Source organism: Orycteropus afer, unplaced genomic scaffold, assembly GCF_000298275.1.
Source record: "Orycteropus afer afer isolate SDZICR_OR568_19922 unplaced genomic scaffold, OryAfe1.0 scaffold00500, whole genome shotgun sequence".
In the NCBI taxonomy this organism is placed as follows: Eukaryota; Metazoa; Chordata; class Mammalia; order Tubulidentata; family Orycteropodidae; genus Orycteropus; species Orycteropus afer.
The window spans coordinates 1,036,128-1,060,096 of record NW_006922087.1 but is presented as its reverse complement, the minus strand read 5'-3'; the positions used below and the strand labels follow the sequence as shown (position 1 = coordinate 1,060,096).

Here is a 23,969-nt window from a genome sequence, read left to right as displayed (position 1 = left end):
TATATAAATAGAAATTATATGACTAGGTTTAACAATGAAATGGGAGCTCTGGTAGTGTAATGTCTAAGGCACTTGACTGCTAACTAGAAGGCTGGCAGTTCAAACCCACCAGCCACTCCTCGGAAGGAAGATGGGGCAATCTACTTCCATAGTGATACTGCCTCGGAAAGCCAAGGAGGGTTCGCTATGAGTCAGGTCCGACCCACAGCACATAATAACAACAACAACAACAATTAAATTGGGTCCATAAAATATATCTACTTTTGTGGGCTGCTTAAAATGCATTTCTCACTGTTACATCATTAATACTTCCTCATGTAATTTGAAATATTCATCTACACCATGTTTCTGTTAGTCTTATTAACCAGTAATTCCGTAATATTTTTACTCCTCTCCCAGACATGCATGAAAGATTGTTTCTAGTTTTTAAAATGCTGTAATGAACACCACTCTCTCTCTATATCTTTGTATCTCTGTTTATTTCCTCAGACAAGGTTCCTAAAAGAGGAAATTTTAGTTGAAAAAGAATGAATATTTGAAGATTCTTAATCAACATTGCCATTTCATTGCTCTTCAGAACACTTGTTAACACCTTATATTTTCACCAGCAGCAAATGGGAACTCCATTTTTAAAACAGTTTTTCCAATTTGGTGGGCAAAAAATGGTACCACATAGTTTTGAGTTTTATATTTTTCCACTCCCAGTCCAGATTATCTTTCCATATCTTTATTGATCATTTAAGGAGCTCTGGTGGCACAGTAGTTAAAGCATTCATCTGCTAACCAAAAGGTTGGGGTTCAAACCCACCATCTGATTTGTGGAGGAAAGAGGAGGTAGTCTGCTTCCATAAAGATTTATAGCTGTGGAAACTACAAAGTGTGTGGAGGTGGCATTGGCTAACTTCCTCTTACTTCACAAGGGGCAGAGAGAATCACCACCAGCAGCATCAGGCCAAGGCTGATTTTATGAGGCTAAGGTCAGACATGCCCCTCCCCTCCCCAAGCTTTTTACCAATTCTGACACCAACCATCCCTCCCATGACTGTCTCTACTTTGCTGTTGGGTTTGATAATCAATTGCAATGGCCACATAGAATTCAGAGAAAATACTTATCATTATAGGGTTTATTAGGGAAGTAAGAGATCACAGTTCAGGATCAGAAGTGACTCGGGATACAGTTCTTCAATCAGGACAACTTCTCAGCTGTGCTGCAGGTATGCTTCTCTCTGTCCTCAGTGTCTTCCCTGCTCCAGAAAGTGTTTCAAAGCTTTTAGCTCTGCCTACAAGTGCCCAAAGAAGCACCCCACTCTACAGCAAGGCTCATGCCCATTGGCATCCAGCTTTTTTGCTCAGTGCTCACTGATCTGTTTTATGGTGGTCTCTTCATTCTGTTGGTTCTCCTGCCTCTGCTGTCACCATCTCTCTGACATTTCAGTGCAAGGATCTTGAGTCCAAGGATGCACTCTCCACTCCCAGTTCCTCTCTCTTCATGGCAGTAAGACCTTCCTTTCTGCTTCTGGAATGGCTCATTTAACCCTAGCAGAATGGTAAAACTAACAAACACCCATGTCAGGGTTCCATACACCCCCACAAGGGCACCATGTACCTTATTTACATTATTAGCAAGCTGTCCAATTTCCTTGTTGAGCCACAAGCACCCACATATTTACATAGTTCTACCCAGTCATTTGGTGGGAGTCACAAAGACGATGGCTAGGCGAGTCATATGAAGTAACTCACTGCACTGCAGAAACTCTATGGGGCAGTTCTACTCTGTCCTACAGGGTTGCTAAGAAGTCAGAATCGACTTGATGGCAATGTATTTTTTTAATTTTTTTTTTTGTGGTAAAATGGTTAAATGCTCAACTGATCACTGAAAGGTTGGCTACCCACAGGTGGCTCCCATAATGATTTGTTGTTGTTGTTGTGTGCCATCAAGTCGGACCGACTCATAGCTACCCCTCCTTGGGTTTCTGAGGCAGAACACTATGGAAGTAGATTGCCCAACCTTCCTTCCAAGGAGTGGCTGGTGGGTTTGAACCACCGGCCTTCTGGTTAGCAGTCAAGTGCCTTAGGCCCTATGCTATCAGAGCTCTTCCCATAAAAATTACAGCCTAAGAAATGCTATGGGGCAGTTATTCTCTCTTTTGTAGTATCACTGCGAGTAGGAGTTAGAATTGACACACAGTAGAAACAGAGCAGACTGCTCATTTGTGATATTGTGGTATATTGTGATATCAGCTGTTCACTGTCTGGGCCCATGATAAGGTCCCTTGTGGTTGGGTGGACTCTTGTAAGTCATTTTAGTCAGCGATTCATGAATGGGAATGAACTGATACACAGTTTCATTCCTAGGCTGGAACATTTAATGGTCAGTGTGAGAAGTGCAGCAAAACTCTTTTTCCCTCTGTATGATGAGTACCAATGTTCTAGAGTCTCTGGGTGGTGCAAACACTTAATGCTTTCAGTTGCTAACCAAAAGTTTGGAATTTCAAGTCTACCCAGAGGGACCTCAGAGAAAGACCTGGGGATCTGTTGTTGCTGTTATTAGTTGCTGTTGAGTCAGCTCCGATCCCCCCATAGTGACCCTATGTACAACAATGAAACACTGCCCAGTTCTGCACCATCCTCCCAATTTGTGCTATACTTGAGCCCATCCTTGTAGCCACTGTGTCAGTCTATCTCCTTGAGGGTCTACCCCTTTTCTACTGACTCCTTCAAGGGTGATATCCTTCTCCAGGGACTGGTCCCTTCTGATACCATGACCAAAGTGCAAGAGACAAAGTCTGGCCATTCTCACGTCTAAGGAACAAGTTGGCTATACTTCTTCCAAGACAGATTTGTTCATTCTTCAAGGAGTATATGGTATATTCAATATTCTTCACCAGCACCACAATCCAAATGTGGTGAATCCTTTTATGGTCTTCCTTAATTGTTGTCATGCTTTCACATGCACATGAAGCAATTGAAAATACTATGGCTTGGGTCAGGCACACCTTAGTCTTCAAAGTGACATCTTTGCTTCTTAACACTTTAAGGAGGTCTTTTGCAGTAAATTTTCCCAGTGCAATATGACGTCTGATTTTTTGACTGCTGCTTCCATGGGTGTTGGCTGTGGATCCAAGCAAAATGAAATCCCTGACAAATGCAAGTTTTTTTTTTCCATTTATTGTAATGTTGCTAATAACCAATAGGTCCACTTCTGAGGATTTTTGTTTTCTTTATGTTGAGGTGTAATCCATACTTACTCAGAAGGAAGGTTGGGCAATCTACTTCCCTAGTGATACTGCCTTGGCAACCCAAGGAGAGGTCGCTATGAGCGGGTCTGACTTGATGGCACATAACAACAACAACATCAACAACAACAAAAATCCATACTTCAGGTTGTAGTTTTGATTTTCATCAGTAAGTACTTCTACTCTTCACTTTCAGCAAGAAAATTGTGTCATCTGCACCATATTTAAGGTTGTAGTTTTGATTTTCATCAGTAAGTACTTCTACTCTTCACTTTCAGCAAGAAAATTGTGTCATCTGCATATCTCAGGTTGTTAATAAGTCTTCCTCCAATCTTGATGGTGTGTTCCTCATATAGTCCAGCTTCTCAGATTATTTGCTCAGCATACAGATTGAATAAGTAGGGTGAAAGTATACAACTCTGACACACTACTTTCCTGATTTTACCATGCAGTATCCCCTTGTTATGCTTGAATGTCTATGTATAGGCTCCTTATGAGTACAATTAAGTGTCTTGGAATTCCCATTCTTCACAATGTTATCCATAATTTGTTATGATCCACACACTTGAGTGCTCCTGCATAGCCAAAAAAAAAAAAAAAAAAAAAAAAAAACCAAAAAACAAACCACCACAGAGAAACATCTTTCTGATATTCTTTGCTTTCAGCCAAGATCCTTCTGATATCAGTGATGATGTCCCTTGTTCCATGTTCTCTTCTGAAACAAGCTTGAATTTCTGGCAGTTCTGCAACCATGATATATTGCTGCAACCATTTTGAACTAGTTCCAGCAAAATTTTACTACTTTGTAAAAAATCAGCCATTGAAAATCTTATGGAGCACAGTTTTATTCTGACACACATGGGTGGCCATGAGGCAGAATCAACTCTAGGGCAAGTGAAGAAAGCGATTTTCCAGATGTCAGCCCTGATTCCTGGGAGACTGTGATAAGCAGACCCCTACTAACCATGAAGCTCCTGAACTGTAGGAGCTGTTTTTTTTTTTTTTTTTTTAACCACAACATAACCTAGACTCTCCTGCCTGATACAATTCACTTTCATCCAGGTTGTATCAGATACACCATTTTTTGTATCCCTGTGTGATACAATATCTGGAATTTTTATCCTAAGCCACAAATAGCCACTTACATATTATTAGAGCAGTTGGTATTTTCATTTTTTTTCCCCTAGATATGCATTCTTACTCTTGACAACTTAAGCATCAATTGTATTACTTTTTTTTTTAGTGTGAATAAAACCTTTCATTTTGAAAAATGTTAAACACCACAGAAGTACAACAAATAATGTAATGAACCTCATGTATCCATTGACTAGCTTTAACAATTACCAACATACTGACTTGCAGATATTTTTAAAGGTTTTATGTAATAATATTTATTAATCTTTTAAAAATAAGTATTTCCCTTTCCTTTTATGCTTAAAAAGTCCTCCTGAGTCACAGTATCAGTGATGCAGTTCTATGTTCTTTTAGGTGTTTTATGCTGTCATTCCTTATTAACCTTTTGCTTTTCTGTATTTGGAATGTTGGAGGTGGGCAGCCAAGCATAAAGGGCTGTTACGTGGAGGTGACAGGTATGTGAACTCTCTTTGTCAGTTGGGTATACTTCCAAAGAATCACTGTCAAATCTATAGGGAGAATGGGACTGGTAATGGTCTTGATTCACTTTCCTTTAGAATTAGATGCTAAGACAAGGACTTGGGAGCAGGTATTTAATTTAGAGGAGGGGAGGGTGATCACAGGAAGCCCAAGTGAGGGACTGGGAGACATGAGACAGGGAAGGGAGAAAAGGCAACGAAGTGTAGGTGTGGGTACCACTGTGGGTATCTGAGGCTCAGTCCTTCTGGGACTTGGGCTCAGTCTTGTGAAAAACCACGGGAAGCCCTTCTTCCAAAGTGTTACCTCCCCCACAATTCTTGGCTGTGTGTGCCCTGGGGGAGCAAACTCCTGTGGTACCTAGGACAGAGAAACACAAAAAGGCAGGCGGGTAAGGCTGGAACTGTTGGCCTGTGGTAGTGTCCACCACAGCAAGGGTGGAATCACAGGATCATGGCCCTCACAAGATCTGTGTAGGAAGCACCCCATTGGGTTTGGTGCTAATTCACCAGGACTGAGGTGTCAGGTTCTCCAGATAAGCCATACAAAGAATGAAGTGGTTGCCCTTAAGCTTCCGATTTAAATCTGTGACTCAAGGCATGTTTAATGGCCCCTATGGTTGTCACTAAGAACCTCTGGTGGCATAGTGGATAAGGCATTTGGCTGCTAAACAGAAGGTCAGCAGATCAAACCCCTAGCAGCTCAGCACAAGGAAGACGGGGTGATCTACTTCCATAAAGATTTATAGCCTTGGAAACCCAATGGAGTCACTATGAGTTGGAACTGACTCATTGGTGTTGGTTTTGGTTATGGTTGTCTCTGGTTACTGCCTGGCTTGCAGCATAATGACCATGGAGGTAAGAATCTTGTGTTATCATATCTCATTTCTAACAGGACCCAAACACTATTGTTGTTAGCTTCTGTTGAGTAGGCCCTGAATCATGGAGACTCCATGCACAGCAGACTGAAAAGTTGCTTGGTCCTACACCATCCTCACATTTGCTATTGCCCATTTTTGCATCGAATTCATTGTTGCAGCCACTGGGTATTTTGAATGGCTTTCAACCTTGGAAGCTCATCTTCCAGCACTATATCAGATTCATTGGCTGATTTTTGGAAGTAGATTTCCAGGCCTATCTTCCTAGTCCATCTTGGTCTGGAAGCTCTGTTGAAAGCTGTTCAGCATCAAAACAACACAGAAGTCTGCACTGATGAACAGCTGGTAGTTGGACTTGAGGTACATTGGCTGTGATTTTTACCTAGGTCTCCTGCTTGGAAGGTGAGAATTCTGCCACTGAACCACCGATATCCCCTAAACACACCATAGTGATGAATAAATCTTTCTGGTGTCAACAGTGATGATGAGGAATTTACATTGAAATCAAACAGTTTCCTTACTGAGGCCCATGTGGGCCACCATCCATGAAATCAAAGGGAAGGTGACCAACTCTCCCAGTTTGCTTAGGAATGAAGACTTTCCCAGGTCCTGGGAATTTCAGTGCTAAACCCAGGAAAGTCTTGAGCAAATCTGCACGACTGGTCATTCCACGAAATTTGCCCAGCACTGAAGGATCACCTAAAACATATTAGCTTTTTCTTTCATTTTTCTATGTCCCAGAAATGAAAGGAAGAATTTCAAATGCACCAATTCCTACAGAGGCCACATTGCTGAAGGCACACTGCAGTAGCCCCCACTCAATTGCAAACTGTCCTCTGGTTCAGACATAAATTAGGGCTCATGAAATATTCCTGTGAGTTCCTTGTCAGAAGATATTCATTGCCTGCCAACGGCTTGGTGCTCGCTGCCACTGTGTCATGCCTGCAGCTCTGATTAAATTTCCACAGGCAGCACCAAAGCCTACCCTTGCCCATCTGATTAATCACTGTCTCCCTAGGCAGCCACCTGAACTCACTTTCCTGGATAGTGATTGTAAAACCATGTTCTTGCAAGTTACCTCTTACCAGTAATTACAGCCAGAAGATGTGGGGTCTTTGATTATATCCTTGAGATTCCTAAGGCAATAAACAATCAATTCACTGTCTCATTTGTCTCAAAACTCACTGTCTCACTGTCTCAAAATATCTCAGAATATTTTCTGCAACCTTGTCTTTAAGTATTGCTAAGGCAGTTCCTTTGGTAACAATCCTAAAGAGTGATTACTAAGAGGTTTATGGTGCCACATCCAGGGCCAGCCAAAGACTTGCCAGCACTGCCCTTGGGTGGCCACATCCTCTGGAATGGAAACAAGTTCATGAATCACTTTTAAGGCCCTCAATTGTTGTCTGAACCTCATTTGGTTGTCAGAGCTGCATAAGATGCTGTTTCCTCTGAGGGTTGGTTCTTGTTGCTCCATCAATCTCTTTGCAAGGGTTACATCCCTTTCATTAACTAGTAAACACAATGTCTTACTGATCCTTTATTACCCAGAGAGTGATGACTCTAAGTCTCAGATGAAATTTTGCTCAAAGCATAGTCTTGGAAGTGCAGTAAGGGGCAGTGGGTATTGGCCATATCCCTTAGACCATGGCATATCACTGTGCCTTGGTGATTTCCAAATGCCAGGGCATGCATCTCATTCTCTCAGGTCTTTTTTCCCGAAGCTAAACCCTGTTCTGCACACCTTCCTCAGGTCAGAAGTTCTCCTTTGCTTTTAGGAGTCCCTGGGTGACACAAATGGTTAAGTAATTGGCTATTAACCAAAAAGTTGGCAGTTTGAACCCACCCAGAGGTACTTTGGAAGAAAGACCTGGTAGTCTGTTTCTGAAGGGCCACAGACATGAAAATCCTATGGAGCACAGTTCAATACTACAAGACATGGAGTCACTGTGAATTGGAGTTGACTTGACTGCAATGAGTTTTTTTTTTTTTTTTCTTTTTCTATGCCACTAAGGTAGAATAACTTCATGTGCCTTCTACAGGGTTTTCCAGAATTTCCTGGGGGCACTGAATTCTAATTGTTCACAGTGGTAGCTGGCTTGGTAACACACCCTTTATTGGTCTCTTCCCTCCTCTGTCTTACTCCCTATTCACTACTGCTGCTCCCTTTACTTCCCAAATAAACTACTTGAGCTCAATTCTTATTTCAGGGGCTGCTCCTGAGGAGGAAACCCAAACTAAGGCCAAAGTCAATTATTGAACTATCTCATAATTCAGGGGTCTTTGACTTTCACCCACTTCCTATGTTGGTCCCTTTATAAGTGAAAAATACTTTAACTGTAAACAATCAATCAAACAAACAGTAGATTACAAAGTTAGAGATGAAAAGATTGAGATGGGCAAAGGAGAAAAATTTCCTTCTTTTTGCCTACTTCTTGCTTTCTCCCTCAAGTATTTATTAAGCAAACTTAGGAGATGTGAACTAAAATTTCTAAGGTGCCAGGCAAGTTATATTTATATGTGAAGCAGGCATCAGACAGTTGGAGGCATGGAGTCTGTGGCAAAAAGTGCCTGCCCAGATAAACATGTTTTATCCTCCTCTTCTTGCTTTTTCTCCTCCTTTTTAGCATCAGTATATTGGTCAAGGAGCTCTGGTGGCGTGGTGTCTACGGCATATGACTGCTAATCAGAAGGCTGGTGGTTCAAACCCATCAGCCACTACTTTGAAGGAAGATTGGGCAATCTACTTCCATAGTGATACTGTCTTGGAAACCCAAAGAGGGGTTGCTATGAGTCAGAACGGACTCAATAGTGAGCTTGGTTTGGGTTGATTTTGGTCAAGGAGTCCCTGGGTGGTGCAAATGGTTAACAAACTTGGTTGCTAACAGAAAAGTTAGAGAGTTGAGTGCACCCATAGGCACCTCAAAAGAAAGTCCTGGTGAACTACTAAAACTATCCACCACTGCAAATTCTACGGGGCATATATTCTACACATACAGGGTCACCATGAGTCCAAATTGGCTCAATGACAACTGGTTTTTCATGTTGATTAAATGAAACATTTTTGAAAGGTGTTAAACTCCAAAGGCCAACATAAAAACTGCCTTTGTGTAATAAGTAATTGACTCCTTTGTTTAGGTGGAACTCATGTTTCTGACATGGATTTTCTTTAGAGTAGACCAGAACAACTGACATACTGGGAGGAAATCTTTATTAATGTTATGCATTTAATTGTACAATTCTGTCCCAAATGTGTCACCTTGAAACAATGAAAGAACCATTCTTACAGCCTGGGGAAAAATCTAATGAGAAACATGTATCTTTTATCATAATTACTCCACTTTCTAAACTACTTATATGTTGTCATCTGAAGATAAGTCACAACAATTTTCATCTTAAATTTCAGCCTGCTTGGAATGCTTTGCAGAGCCACTGCACTGGGAAGGGCCTTTGAGTTGCAGAGGGGAGACCAGAGATTGAGGAGAGAGTAGTACCTAGCATTGAGGTGCCTCAGAGCCATTCAGGAGTCAGGGGAATGAGCCACCTGTGATGTGATCACTGAGTACTGTCTGCACTGTAAGTCTAGGCAGAAGGCAGAAGCCATGACTCACCTGACTTTCTTTTGGCTTCAGGTGTCAAAGTTGTCTTTCAGTGAAAAATCCATGTCTGCTAGGAAAAGGGGCATCTGCTGAGTTTTTGCCTGGGTGTTCATTGTCACCTGGTTCTGGGCTGGGATGTGTGACCAGTCACATAGTGAGTAATGCAATAGAGAAACAAGCTGTTTGTTGTCAAAAGTGTCATCCTAAATATTCCTAAGGGTCCTGGCATTGAAATGGGCAATTTTACCCCTTCCTTCCACCTGATCCTTCTGGTAGAGATTCTGCAAATGGCACTTGCTGCTTAAGTGTAAAGTCCTCGTGGCTGTTACAAGATGCACTGAATTTCAACAGTAAACTAATGTAACCTTAGAAAATACCATTTCATTGTTTCTTACCTGGGCTGTGCAAATGTAACAGCTGTCCCTTGGCCACTATTATGGATATTGTTCACTTTCTAAGACTCAGTTTTCTGTTCTATAATTATAGTTCGGTATTCTTTTGTTAAATGTGTGCATGCTGAGTCTCTTAGAAAAGTTACTGTTATGGATTGAATTGCATCCCCCTAAATATTTTATTTGGGAGCTCTGGTAGCATAGTGGCTAAGACACTTGCCTGCTAACCAGACGGCTGGTGGTTCAAACCCACCAGCCACTCCTCGGAAGGAAGGTTGGGCAATCCTACTTCCGTAGTGATACTGCCTTGGAAACCCAAGGAGGGGTCGCTATGAGTCGGGTTTGACTCGACGGCACATAACAACAACAACAAATATTTTATTTAGGAGCTCTGGTAGCATAGTGCCTAAGGCACTTGACTGCTAACCAGAAGGCTGGCGGTTCAAACCCACCAGCCATTCCTTGGAAGGAAGGTTGGGTAATCTACTTCCCTAGTGATACTGCCTCGGAAACTCAAGGAGGGGTCACTATGAGTGAGTCCATCTCAACGGCACATAACAACAACAACAACAAATTTTTTATTGAAGTCCTAACCCCTAGTACCTATGAATGTGATGTTGTTTGGAAATAGGGTCTTTGAAAATGCTATCAGTTAATATGAGGTCATGATGTAGTAGGTTGATCCTGATCCACTCTGATTGGTGTCCTTATACAAGAGAAGAAGAAACACCAGAGAAACAGACAGAGGGAAGATGGCCATGTGAAGATGCATCTACAAGCCAAGACATGACTGGGGCTACCAGAAGCTAAGGGAGACAGAAAGGATTTTACCATAGAGCCTTCAGAAAGAAGATGATCTGCTGACACTCTGAATTCAGACTCCTAGCCTCCAGAACGGTGAGATAATAAGTTTCTAGTGTTTAAAGCCACCAGCATTGTAGCATTTTATTATGGCAGCCACAGGCAACTAACACAATTGCCCTATGTAGTCTTTGGGAAACTTCTATTGCTGGGAAAATTTATTTTTAGGAAACAAAGCCTTAGTGTTTCAATTGCCTTTCCTCCATTTTTTCCTCTTTCAAAGGGAATTTCCAAATTCATTAAGGTAAGACTGGCCTTTATTTTGAAGGATACTAGATGGGTATCTAAATGCTATAATTTAAAGGAAGTAGCAGAGCCCTCAAGAAGCCCTGGTGACACAATGGTTAAGGGTTTGGATTCTTAATTGAAAGGTCAAGATGTCTGAACTCACTAATTACTCCACAGAAGAAAGATGTGGAAGTCTGCTTCTATAAAGTTTACAGCCTTGGAAACCTTGTAGGGGCAATTCCACTCTGTTCTATAGGATTGCTATTAGTCAGAATAGACTCATTGACAATGGGTTTTGCTTGATTTAGCAGAGCCCTCTAATCAGTGGTGTGCTGGTAAACAACCAGATCTCTGAAGGGGCAGAAAAGATCTCTATTTGTAGTGTTTGCCAATTTCCATGTTTGAGTTCAAGCTACCAAAGGGATGTCATTGGGAGCCAACTCCAGCTTGCACTACCTTTAACTCAGGAACATTTTCCCTCCTAGTATTACATCATAAGAATTTTTACATGACTCCTACTTTGAGATAACTGTATTATGGGTTGGAAAAGGTTACTTCTCAAGGTCCCAAACAAGAAGAAAAAAATTGTAATTGGATCAATTCAACCATCTTGGCTTTGAAAGAAAGACCAGGTGACATCAAGGATAACTTTGAACAGTGACCAGATCATTTCCACACTGCTTAAATCTGGCTGGAGTCCCAGGGTGGTTCAAATACTTAATGTGCTCAGCTGCAGCTGCTAATAGAAAAGTTAGCAGTTCAAGTATACCAGGAGGTGCTGCTGAAGAAAGGCATGACAACCTACTCTGAGAAATCAACCACTGAAAACCCTGTGGAGCACAGTTCTACTCTGACACACATGGGGTCACCATGAGTTAGAATCAACTCTATCGCAACTGGTTTTGACTCTGGCCAAATCTCTTTTTAACTGTCCACCCTAAGATTGGGAGGAGTAGCATGTGGTCTTATATTTCTATACAGATCTTTGAAAGAATTCAACAGTTGACAAGAACCCCATCAGAGGGCTGAAAAATCAAAGTAATATATGACTAACAATGCTATCTTGAGTAGAAAAGGGTTTTGTTATAAATTTGCTGACTGATGTCTAAATCTTTGTGTTCTGAACCTTTCACTTACTGACTTATAAATTAGCCATGTTTCTTAGTTTTGGACCCTCACAGGAAGGAGGGATGAAGTCCCATAATTTTGAGCTAAAATTTCCATAAAGCATTGAGACAGTTGGAGAAGCTTAGAAGGTTTGGATAGTCAAAGGCAGAGATGGGCATTGTCCAAGGAGACCTACCAATGGAACATAAGCCTCAGGGAAGGGGAAAATGAATTGAAGAGGGAGATAGAAGCTCAAGAAGTCATGGTGAATGAGGCCAAGCCTCATAAACACAGAACCCTACAGTGGACACCCACCCGCTTGTGAGGCTATGCCTTGCCATAGCCTTGACCCCTGAATGTCTTTCTGGTCATAGGCTTACAGAAATTCTGTCTGAATACTTCCTATTGCATTGTCTCACTCCATGTGCATCCTGACAATAAGAAACTCTTTTAATTGAGCTGCCTGGGTCTCTGTTCCCATCACACAGAGACAAACTAGAATGCACAGCTCTATCATCAAACAATCCATCCAGAGCATTATCCTGTGAGGAAATAGTGCTATTGCTTTCAGGAAATGAATCACTGCTACTGCCTCATCTATTAATTATGGAGATCTTAAAGCCATATTTGTTATGGATTGAATTGTGTCCCCAAAAAAGTTATGTTGAAGTCCTAACCTATAAATGTGATCCTGTATCTTCCATAAGCTCCTCCTTCAAGAAGTCTCTTGCATGTCTTATCTCATTTTGGTGTCTATTTCTCAGAGGACCTGAACTAACACACAGGGTAACAGCCCCACCTCTGCTCCCTGTCTTCCCTTTCATCCATTGTATTGTCACCTTGGCTTCATCCGTGTGTCCCACCTTACAAGTGGACAAGGACATTACAGTGGCAGGGGCACCTTTACCTTGTTCACACCATCTGCCATCGCCTGGAGAGTAAGTTCTCGGGGCCCATCCACTGTCTTCCCGTTGTCCGTGGGGCCCCAGCTGGCACTGTAGATGTCGATTAGCTGTGGCATGTGGCTGATGGAGGAGGCCTCAATGATATCAGTCATAAAGGGCTGGTCCAACATCCGTATACCTGCAGCAAGCAGAGAAACACTGTTTTTTGGTACCATTATTTATAAGAGATAGCAGGGTTGGACTAGTGCTAGTGCTGGCTGTGGTTGGAAGGTGCTGTGATCCTTGGTGCCTTGGGAGACATGTTATGTAGGGTCACAACTACAATCAAGAAGTAGGTACAGACCATCCCACTTGCTCCTATTTAGGCCCCACTTACACTTTCCTTATGTAATGACTGAAAGAAAATAGTATTCATCTAGCAAGTTCACTAGAATTCCTAATGGGGAGTGACCACCGCTGTGAAGAGATTCCTTGATAATTCTGTTTCTAAGAAGAAGTTCAGGTTCCAGGACCTGAGTGTTGAGAGGGAGTAGACATTTCTGAGAATAAATAAAGCTACTTTCACAATAGGTTGGGGGAAGCAGTTGATATTTGATATTTTAGGAGAAATACCAGATGGATGAGGGAGGGACAGGGGGCAGTCCAAGGGAGAAGGTGCTGGGAAAAGATGGTGTTGTAGCTGAGAAGGGACTTTGGAGAAGGCAGAAATGTTTAATGGGTTACTCTAAAATAAATTAGCATTGGGGTGCATGATACAACTCCTCTTCTTTCTTCTCTATGACACCTTTTAAAGTTTATGTTACTCTCTGATGGCTTGTAAGACTGACTTATTGCTGGGAATTTAAAAAGGAGCAGAGTTCTGCAGTCCAAGTTTATGCGGGGCAAAACCTGAGCTGCTCACTGGGACATGGGGACATGGGGCAAGGAATAAGCTCACTTCTGGCTGTTTCTGCTGGTGGAAACCATGGTTCATATCTCCTCTGTCTGACGATGAAAGGCTGTTCCAGATTAACTCAACAACAACCAGCAGGATGAGCATTCTCCATCCTTCCCCTCAGAACATCCCTTTTAGGGGCCTTATCTCTTATAGGACTTTGTAATAAGGGATGTGTCAATTTGTTGTACTATTCCATGGTAATAAATCCATCCATAGGAATCATGGAATGGAGAGGCTGGACCATACACACTCAAAAAGCTGGATTTTAGTGTTCTTTACTTGGAACATTTGGTCTAAGGATATTATTTCATAAACATCACTCTTGAACATGATATAAAAATCAATTCAATTACGGGCACTTGGTTCTTGCAGGGCACGTGAATTTAATATGAATTTGCTCTCTGCCCAAGTATCTCCTCGTATCAGACCTCAGTGGGCCCAAAGCCTCTCTTTTCTCTATGTCACAGACCAGGCTGTTCTTGGATTTCAATTGTTCTCAGTGCTCACCCTTCTCCTGACTAATTCCTACCTTTTCAGCAGGCATTTTTTCCTGAGAAGTCTTCCTGATCCAAATCTCTGGGTCCTACTTTGTACCACACATTTTTGTTCATAGCTTCTAACTTTCTATTACAATAGCTTGTTTGTGTGTTTCATAAGCCAACAAAAGCAAAGTTTTGGGCACCTGGGATGTGTTAGTTCCTATGACCCTGGATATCAGCATCATAATCTGTAAAAACCAAACTCACTGCTATCAAGTCAGATTTAAATCACAGAGACCCCTCCTTGGGTTTCCGAGGTGGTATCACTACAGAAGCAGATTGCCCAACCTTCCTTCCAAGGAGTGGCTGGTGAATTTGAGCTGCCAGCCTTCTGGTTAGCAGTCAAATGCCTTAGGCACTACACCACTAGAGCTCCTATCAGCATCATGCTTCTTATTTATGTTAAGCTGGATGAATATTTGGTGAATAAAAATGTTTTACTGACTATGCAAAAGCATTTGACTTTGTGAATAATATCAAATTATGGATAACATTTTGAAGAATAGGAATTTCAGAACACTTAACTGTTCCCATTAGGAACTTGTACATAGACAGAAAGAGGCAGTCATTTGAAAAGAACTAGGGGATACTGCATGGTTTAAAATCAGGAAAGGTATGAGTCAGTGTTGTATCCTTTCACCATACTTATTCAATCTGTATGATGAGCAAATAGTCCGAGAAGCTGGACTGTATAAAGAAGAAGATGGCATCAGGATTGGAGGAAGACTCATTAATAACCGGTGATATGCAGATGACATAACCTTGCTGCTGAAAGTGAAGAGGACATGAAGCACCTATGGATGAAGACCAAAGACTACAGCCTTCAGTATGGATTAGACGTCAACATTAAGAAAACAAAAATCTTCACAACTGGACCAATGAGCAACATCACAATAAATGGAGAAGAGATTGAAGTTGTCAGGGATTCCATTTTACTTGGATCTGCAACCAATGCTCATGGAAACAGTAGTCAAGAAATCAGACCATATATTTTACTGGGGATGTATGCTGCAAAAGATCTCTTTAAAGCGTTAAAGAGCTAAGTTGCCACTTTGAGGAGTAAGGTGTGCCTGACTCAAGCCATGGGATTTTTAATAGCCTCATATGCTTGTGAAAGCTGAGCAATGAATAAAGAAGACTGAAGAAGCTTGATCCATTTGAATTGTGATGTTGGTGAAAAATATTGAAAATGCCATCATTTTGGTTACCTAGTGCTGCTCTGACAAGAATATACCACCAATAGGATGGCCTTAACAAACAGGAGTTTATTCTCTTACAGTTCAGGAGGCTAGAAGTCTGAGTTCCAAGTGCCAGGCTCTAGAGGCTGTGTGAAAGCCCCTTGAAATTGGGCGTCATCTCTGCCTCTTGCTTCTGGCCCATTGAAACTAGAGGCATCTCTCCACTCAGGCAGCTGCTAGCTACTGAGGCTGACAAAGCCAAGGTCAATAAGTGAAAAGACACAGTTCTGATGTTACCAAACCACACGGCCATTAACTCAAGTCCATTGTAAGTCCCAAGGTCAGCAGAGCATGGCAGGCTGCTGAACACTGACACAGCTCCATGCAGGGTCCAAGTGTGCCATAAGCTAGAGACAATTTGCCAAGGCTTCTCCTTACATACAGGAAGCAAACCACATCCCTAAGGCAGCTACTCAGTTGCTTGCAGTAGATTCCACTAGTCTCATCATGGGGAATACTACATCTACCTGCCCAGCTACTCAACCAGGCACAGCCAAGTTGACACACAAACTTAACCACCACAACCACGGACTGCCAGGGGAATGAACAACTCTGTGTTGGAAGAAGTATAGCTGGAATTCTCCTTAGAAGTGAGAATGGCTAGATTTTGTCTCACATACTTTAGTCATGTTGTCAGATGAGACTAGTCCCTGATACTTGATAAAATACTTGGTAAAATAGTGGGTCAGTGAAAAAGAGGAATACCCTCAGTGAGATGGATTGACAGAGTTGCTGCAACAATAGGCTCAAATATATGGCACCTAACAACAGCAATATTTAAAAAGTCATATAAAATATGTGTCAACTCACAGAAATCTTACGAAATTGATTGCTCAAGTATATGAAAATAAGTCTTTGCTGGCAGAGATATATCAGGATTTCTTTTTGACAGTGGTCAACTGTATAATTTTTTAATGTTTTTTAGAAATCTTTGATCAAAGGTAATCTCATCCAGAAGCACTGGGAGATTATTTCAGTTTTAAAAGGAAACTGAGTAAGATCCCCACGTGGTGTTGCTCCACCCTGAGGGAGCTTTGAGAGGGCCTTGAAATTTTGGACTGTGGACCCCCACTTAGGGCCTCGCAGCTCTACCCTGTCATCTCACTTTGTTTTGTTCACACCACAAATTGTTATCTGAAATTATTTTCATTTTTCTCATTATCTGTGTCTTCTTGATTATGCTTTATGAGGGCAGGGTCCTCTTAGGTGGTTCAATGCCTATTCCATCACCTAGAGTAGGACTGGGCTGATGTGGGCCCTTACCAGCAATCATGCTGATTGGTGAATGGACTCAAGGCTGAAGGTGGCAAGACCCCCAAAATCTTGGTGCAGTTTTAGGCATTAATAATTTCAGAAGTATAAATATGGGAAACTTATGAAAAACACCATTGGAAAGTGTCATTGTTTATATTTGTTGCATATTTATCTGGTATTGTGAATTTTGAATATTACATTTTTAATTTTAGTGCTTTGTTTGATGAAAGTGTTAAACATTGATAAAAAAATGAAAAGTAAAAAAAGAACTGGGTTATCTTCTTAAGGAGTTACTTAAGTTTTCACAAAGTCAAAAAATTAAAATAAATTTTTTTCTTAAAAATTTACACAACTAAATAAGATTAATAAATTCAAATAAATAAACTTTTGAATAATGGCTTTTTAAAGATGTTAAAACTTCCCAACTACATTAAGACTTTTGGGACATGCCTGTCTGGACGGGTCCACGTGTTACACGGCAGTTACTCTTTAGGAACCAGATGAATTGGAAGTTTTCCTCCCTCCCTTCCCATCTGTTATCAAGAAGAAGAGGTGAGAACTACTGTGTCCATGAAAACGGGCAACTGAAACGGCAGTACTAGGATCAAAGAAATCAAAGTGAGAAGTCATGTTAAAGAAGACATTTCTAACAGTCAGACACATCCAAAGACAGAATAGACTTTGTTAGAAGGAAGGGAGTTTCCTGTCACTGGAGGTGTTCCACACTGGATTCAGGCCGTGTCAGGAGAGTAGAAAAAGGTCTTCAAGCATTTTAGTGCGATAGTCAAGAGTAGAAGTCCTGGGGCTGGTCTGCACTGGTTGCTAAATTGTGCCACCATTTACTAGTTCTATGGTCTCTGAGTCGGGGCCGACTCCATGGCTCATAACAACAACAACAACAACAACATGGTCTCTGAATTTCAGTTTCTTTCTCTGTAAAATAAGGCCAATACTACATATACATATAGGTCGCATATATATAATATATATAAAATATATTGTTGCTATGGGCTGTCGAATTGGACCTGACTTATAGCGACCCCTCCTTGGGTTTCTGAGGCAGTATCACTACGGAAATAGATTGCCCCATCTTCCTTCCAAGGAGTGGCTGGTGGGTTTGAACTGCCAGCCTTCTGGTTAGCAGTCAAGTGCCTTAGGCACTACACTGCCAGAGCTCCCATATAAAATACAGAATATATATAATCATGTATCATACGGTTATAAAGAGGGTTGAATGAGTGAAGTGTTTTTCACTGCACCTGACATACAGTCAGAATCAACAGATATTAGTTATTACTATGATTGTTTCTAGGATCCCTGATGGTGCAGTGGTTAAAGTGCTTGGCTGGTAACTGAAAAGTGAGCCATTTGAACCCACCAGCCACTCTGCAGGAAGATGAAATAGTCTGCTTCTGTAAATATTCCAGCCTTGGAAACTCTATGGGACATTTCTCCTCTGTCCTATAGGGTCACTATGAGTTGGAATTGACTTCACAGAAGTGGGTTTTGGTTAATTGTTGTTGCTATCATTGTGCAAATATCAGTAGGTGTTTGAATTAAAAGGCATTAGGGTCCCATCTGGAGCCCAGGATTTTGAGATTCTGATAGAGAAGTGGGAAAGATAAGCCCCTGAAAAAGTCGCACATTATATTTTCAACACCTGAATGGCACATTGTCCTGTGGCTCCATCAGCCTTCAGTGGTCTGGGGCACTAGTGTGTTGTCATTCCAGGGCCCTGGGGTCACTCACATTGATATGGTTGGTGGTGCTGGCCCTTAGGAAACTCCCATGGTGCCCATGAGAGGGAAGGGGCAGGATAAGAAGGCCTTGGTCTCATTAGAACTGGAACTGCTTTGATTGACATGAAGCAGCAAAGGTGACGTGGTGCCAGTGGAAGAGGAGATTCTTCTTCTTTCTTTCTTTTTAAATTGTGCTTTGGGTGCAAATTTACAGAGCAGAATTTGTTTTACATTCAACATTTCCTATACATTTGTTTTCATTCCCCAATTACCATCACCAACCCTAACCCACTCTCCTCCTCCTCCTCCCCTTCCCACCCTGTGCCCTTCTTAATTATGCACTCCTGTCTGTCCAGCTTTTCATCCATGTGACTGTTGCCCCTCTGGTGCCCCATGGCCAATTGCTCCAAAGGATTTATCTCCGTAGAGTAGGTGGGTGCATTGCCCTGGGTTGGGTGTTCTGCATGTAAGTCTTATTACAGTTGGGCTGAGAGCCAGCCCTTGGGAGTGAGTTTTATTCCAGGCCCAAAGTGTATCCCAGGCCCCCAGTGTATCTTGGGGGTCCCACAAATTCCATCTGACCAGTAATTCTGGTTGTTATTGTGTTTTTGGATTTTGTTCCACATTTTTCCTCCCACTCTATCCAGGATCTCCAGTTTTGATCCCTTCTCAAGTGGTTGGCTTTGGTAGCTGGGCACCAATTAATTCTTCTGATCTTGAGGTCCATCATGTTCTAGGGCTGATTGTTTCCAAATGCCCTTGGTTTTCTTCACTCTATTTTGCTTCTGATAAGAGGAGAGCATTAGCAGCATCTTAGATGGCAACTTGAAAGCTTTTAAGACTCCTCACCAAAGTAGGTTGTAGAACAAAATTTTTCTGTATTTTGTTGTGCCAGTTGAGTCTGATGTCCCCCAATACTATAGTCCTGAGTCAGCATATCTGGCGGATCTCTTTCTCACAGTGTCTGGCGGTCTATGAGGGATTGCTGCTCTGTGGTTATTTTCTGTTGCTTCTGCAATGATTGCAGGTATTTTGTATCATTAGTATCTGTGCAAGATTAGCCTCAGCTGAGTCTAACCTTGGTCTAGAGTATAATCCTGTTCACTGACTCCCATCTGATCTCAGTTGTCTATGTGTTTATCTGTAGCCTGGTGTCTGGTATTAATGGTAATGCAGTATTGTGGATATACAGGTATTAGCCTCTGTCCTCTATATCTTATGTGCACAATTCAGTGTCCTCTCTTTCCCTGATGTTATCATGCTGGTCACAGACTCTTTCCATACCATCCCTCCCATACCCAACTCAGCATGTGGCCCCCAACTAGTCTGAAATTATCCCCTCTCCTTCCCTCCCATCCCTGATAACCTATAAAGTGAGTTCCCTTCCCAAAGCAAACCCTTTCTTGACTTTTTACAGTAATGGGCTCATACAATATTTGTCCTTCTGCAATTGACTTATTCCACTCACTATAATTTCCTCCAGGTTCATCCATGTTGTGAGATGATTTGCATATCCTTCATTGTTCTTTAATGTAGCATACTATTCCATTGTGTGAAGGTACCCTGCTTTGCATATCCATTCATCTGTTGATGAACATTTAGGTTGTTTCCATCTCTTTGTTACAGTGAATTGTTCTGCGATGAACATAGGTGTGCATGTGTCTGTTCGTGTTCTGTCTCTCACATCTTTAGGATATATACCTAGTAATGGAATTGCTGGTTCAAACAGTATTTCTATTTCCAGTTTTTTAAGGAAACACCATACCATTTACCACAATGGTTGTACCATTTTACAGTCCCACCAGCAGTGTATGAGAGTTCCAATCTCTCCATAACCTCACTAGCATTTGTTATTTTCTGTCCCATTGAACTTTGGTATTATTGCTGGGGTGAGATGATAGGTCATTGTTGTTTTGATTTGCATCTCAGAAGAGGAGATTCTTCTGCTTCTTGGGTACAAATTCTATCTGCTTTGGGTCCTTAAGGAGCTCTAGTTGTGCAGTTGTTAGGGCAATTGGCTGCTAACCAAAAAGTGGGTGGTTTGAAACCCACAAGCTTTCTGTGGAAGAAAGATGAGGAAGTCTACTTTCACAAAGGTTTACAATCTTGGAACCCAAAGGGGGTTGCTATGAGTTGGAATCGACTCAATAGCAGTGAGTTTGGTTTTGAGTTTTTGGTTGGGTTGTTAGATCATTGTAGCTTTAATCTTGCAACTCCATTCATCCACACTTTCTTTCATTCAACAATTCATCTCAACTGCTTTAACAAGTTTATTCATTGACTCTTCCTTCTCTTTATTTCTTCCTTGCTTTCTCTGTGTCCTTGAGTAAACAGGGTTTGAGCAACCCCTATGTTCGAGGTACTGAGGTAAGAGCAAGCAGACATGGTATCTGTGCTTGTGGAGACTGCTGTATGCTGGGAGAAAAAATGTCAATCAAGAATTTGTAATAACCAGCAGTAGTTAGCATTGGTTAACTATTATGCTGAAGCTGGAAGAACTAATGGAGGACCTGAGAGCCAAAAGATGAAAAGGAGGTAGCCAGGTAAAGGGTAGGGGATGTATTCTGGATGAAGCGAAAAGCATATTCACAAGTCCTGTGGATGTAGGAGTGTGGCTACACTCTTTATAGGGGGTTTTATCTAAACTACATTTACACGAAGACTGGCCCAATTTGAAATTAGTATGCAGTGAAGTTAGTACCACAAATTAAAGGGACAAGATGGGAGTATTGAGTGATGAAATTGGGAATATTGGCTTATGATTTGGAGAAAAAGATAACTATATCCCCCCACTTGCAGTGGTGAAATTCACATAGATTAATGACCTCATGTGAAAGTTTAGAAGATAATTGCACTGACTCAAACTGACAAGGGGCTGGCTAATAGCTAGGGTGTATGAAGAATGCCTGAAAATCAATAAGAAAATGACAGATATCCCATTTGAAAAATAGTTTATTAGCAAGCAATTTATAAAAACCCCAGCAGGCTAAGAAGCAGATGAAGAAATGACCAATGTTTGAATCCCCCTTCAAATAACTCTATTTATAATCTAATTCTCATTTTTCTTTCTCTTTTTGGACTAAGATTCGACAATGCTTTCATTTTAGCTCTTTTTTTTTTTTTTTAATTGTGCTTTAGGTGTAAGTTTACAGAGCAGACTTTGTTTTACATTCAACATTTCATGTACATTTGGTATCATTCCCAAATTACCACCCCTAACCTTAACCCATTCTCCTCCTTTCCCTTCCCAGTACCACGCCCCCATGCCGCTCATAGTTATTCACTCCTGTGTGTCCTGCATTTTCTCCATGTGGATGTTGCCCCTCTGGTGCCCTGTGGTCGATTGCTTCAATGGATGCATCTCCACAGAGTACATAGGTGCATCATCCTGGGTTGAGTGGTCTGCATGTACATCTTATTTACTATTGGGCTGACAGCAAGCCCCTGGAAATGAGTTTTATTCCAGGCCTGAAGTGTATCCCAGGGCCATAGTATTGGGGGTTCCACCAGACTCCATCCAACCAGTAATTCTGGTCATTATTGGGTTTTTGGGTTTTGTTCCACGTTTTTCTTCCTACTCTATCCAGGATCTCCAGTTGTGATCCCTTCCCGAATGGAGTGGTTGGCATTGGTAGCCAGGCACCATCTAGTTTTTCTGGTCTCTAGGTCCATCATGTCCTAGGGCTGATTGCTTCCAAATGCCCTTGTTTTTTTTGCACTCTTCTTTGCTTCTGACCCTAGGAGACCATTAGCTGCATCTTAGATGGCCACTTGAAAGCTTTTAAAACCCTAGTTGTTACTCACCAAAGTAGGTCGTGGAACAAGATTTTTATGAATTTTGTTGTGCTAATTAAGTCTAGTGTTTTCCAATACTATGGTCCTGAGTAGGTAGATCCATTGGATCTCTCTTCCACAGTGTCTGGCTGTCTGTGAGGGATTGCTCTATGTCTGTCTTCTGTTGTTTCTGTAAGGATTATGGGTATTTTGTATCACTGGCATCTGTGCAAGATTAGCCTCAGCTGAATCTGTCCTTGGTCTAAAGTATAATCCTGTTTGCTGACCCCCATCTGATCTTCTCAGATGTTTATGTGTTTATTTGTAGCCTGGTGTTTGGTGTTAATGACAATGCAGTTTTGTGGATATACAGGTGTGTTAGACTGGGTTCTCTAGAGAAACAAAACCAGTAAAGCTTATATATATACATACATACATACAGAGAGAGAGAGAGAGGGAGAGAGAGAGGGAGAGAGAGAGAGAGAGAAATTTATCTTAGGAAAATGGCTCACACACTTATAGAAGCTGGCAAGTCCAAAGTTCTTGGATCAAACACCAAGCTGGAGGCTTTTCCTGACTCTTGCAGGTGCAGAGACTGAGGAGCTCAAGGTTGGCAGGCAGTATACTGGCTGTTGACTCCAACAAATGATGAATCTAAGATCTTCAGGCTGAATGGTGGATTGTTTGCTCACAGACAGTTGTAGGCAGTACAACAGAATCCCGATCCACAGAAAAATGTCTCTTTTCTCAGGATGTCCATAAATATACTGGAAGCAGGCCACATCCCTAGGAAAACTCCCTTCTAATGGATTGGCTGCTCAAAACATATTCATCTGATCTCATCATGGGAATAACCACATCACAGCTGCATAAACCACAAAGAATTGTGGCCTAGCTAAGTTGACACACAGCTCCAATTATCACAACTGGTATTAGCCTCTGTCGTCTATATCTTATGTGCACAATTCAGTGTCCTACCTTTCCACAATCTTATCATGCTGGTCACAGACTCTTTCTATACCATCCTTCACCTTACTCAATTCAGCATGTGGTTCCCAACTAGTATGAAATTATTCCCTCTCCTTCCCTTCCCACCCTGGTAACCTACAAAGTGAGTTCCCTTCCTTAAGTAAATCCTTTTTGCCTTTTTACAGTAATGGGCTCATGCAATATTTGTCCTTCTGCGATTGACTTACTTCACTCAGCATAATGTCCTTCAGGTTTATCCATGTTGTGAGATGATTCATGTATCCTTCATTGTTCTTTAATGTAGCATAGTATTCCTTTGTGTGAATGTACCATAATTTGGTTTTCCATTAATCTGTTGATGGGCATTTAGTTTGTTTCCATCTCTTTGCTATAGTGAATTGTGCTGTGATGAACCTAGGTGTGCATATGTCTGTTCATGTCCTGGATCTCATCTCTTTAGGATATATTCCTAGTAATGGGGTTGCTGGTTCAAATGGTATTTCTATTTTCAGTTTTTTAAGGAAATGCCATACCATTTTCTACAATGGTTGTACCTTTTTACAATTCCACCAGCAGTGTACGAGAGTTCCAATCTCTTCACAACCCTCACCAGCATTTGTTATATTTGTTATTTTCTGTCCTGTTGAACTTTGGTGTTATTGCTGGGGTGAGATAGTATCTCATCGTTTTTTTTTTTTTTTTT

At 41.5% G+C, this 23,969-nt stretch overlaps 1 protein-coding gene across 1 annotated transcript in view; it reads right to left on the bottom strand.

Annotated features, from left to right (window-relative positions):
- PCSK2 (proprotein convertase subtilisin/kexin type 2) overlaps window positions 1–23,969 on the bottom strand; it is a 495,543-nt gene that overhangs the window by 78,491 nt on the left and 393,083 nt on the right. The window contains exon 8 of the mRNA XM_007955378.2: window positions 12,819–12,994. Within this exon, the coding sequence (XP_007953569.1) occupies window positions 12,819–12,994 (176 nt within the window). The remainder of the gene's footprint in view (window positions 1–12,818; window positions 12,995–23,969) is intronic.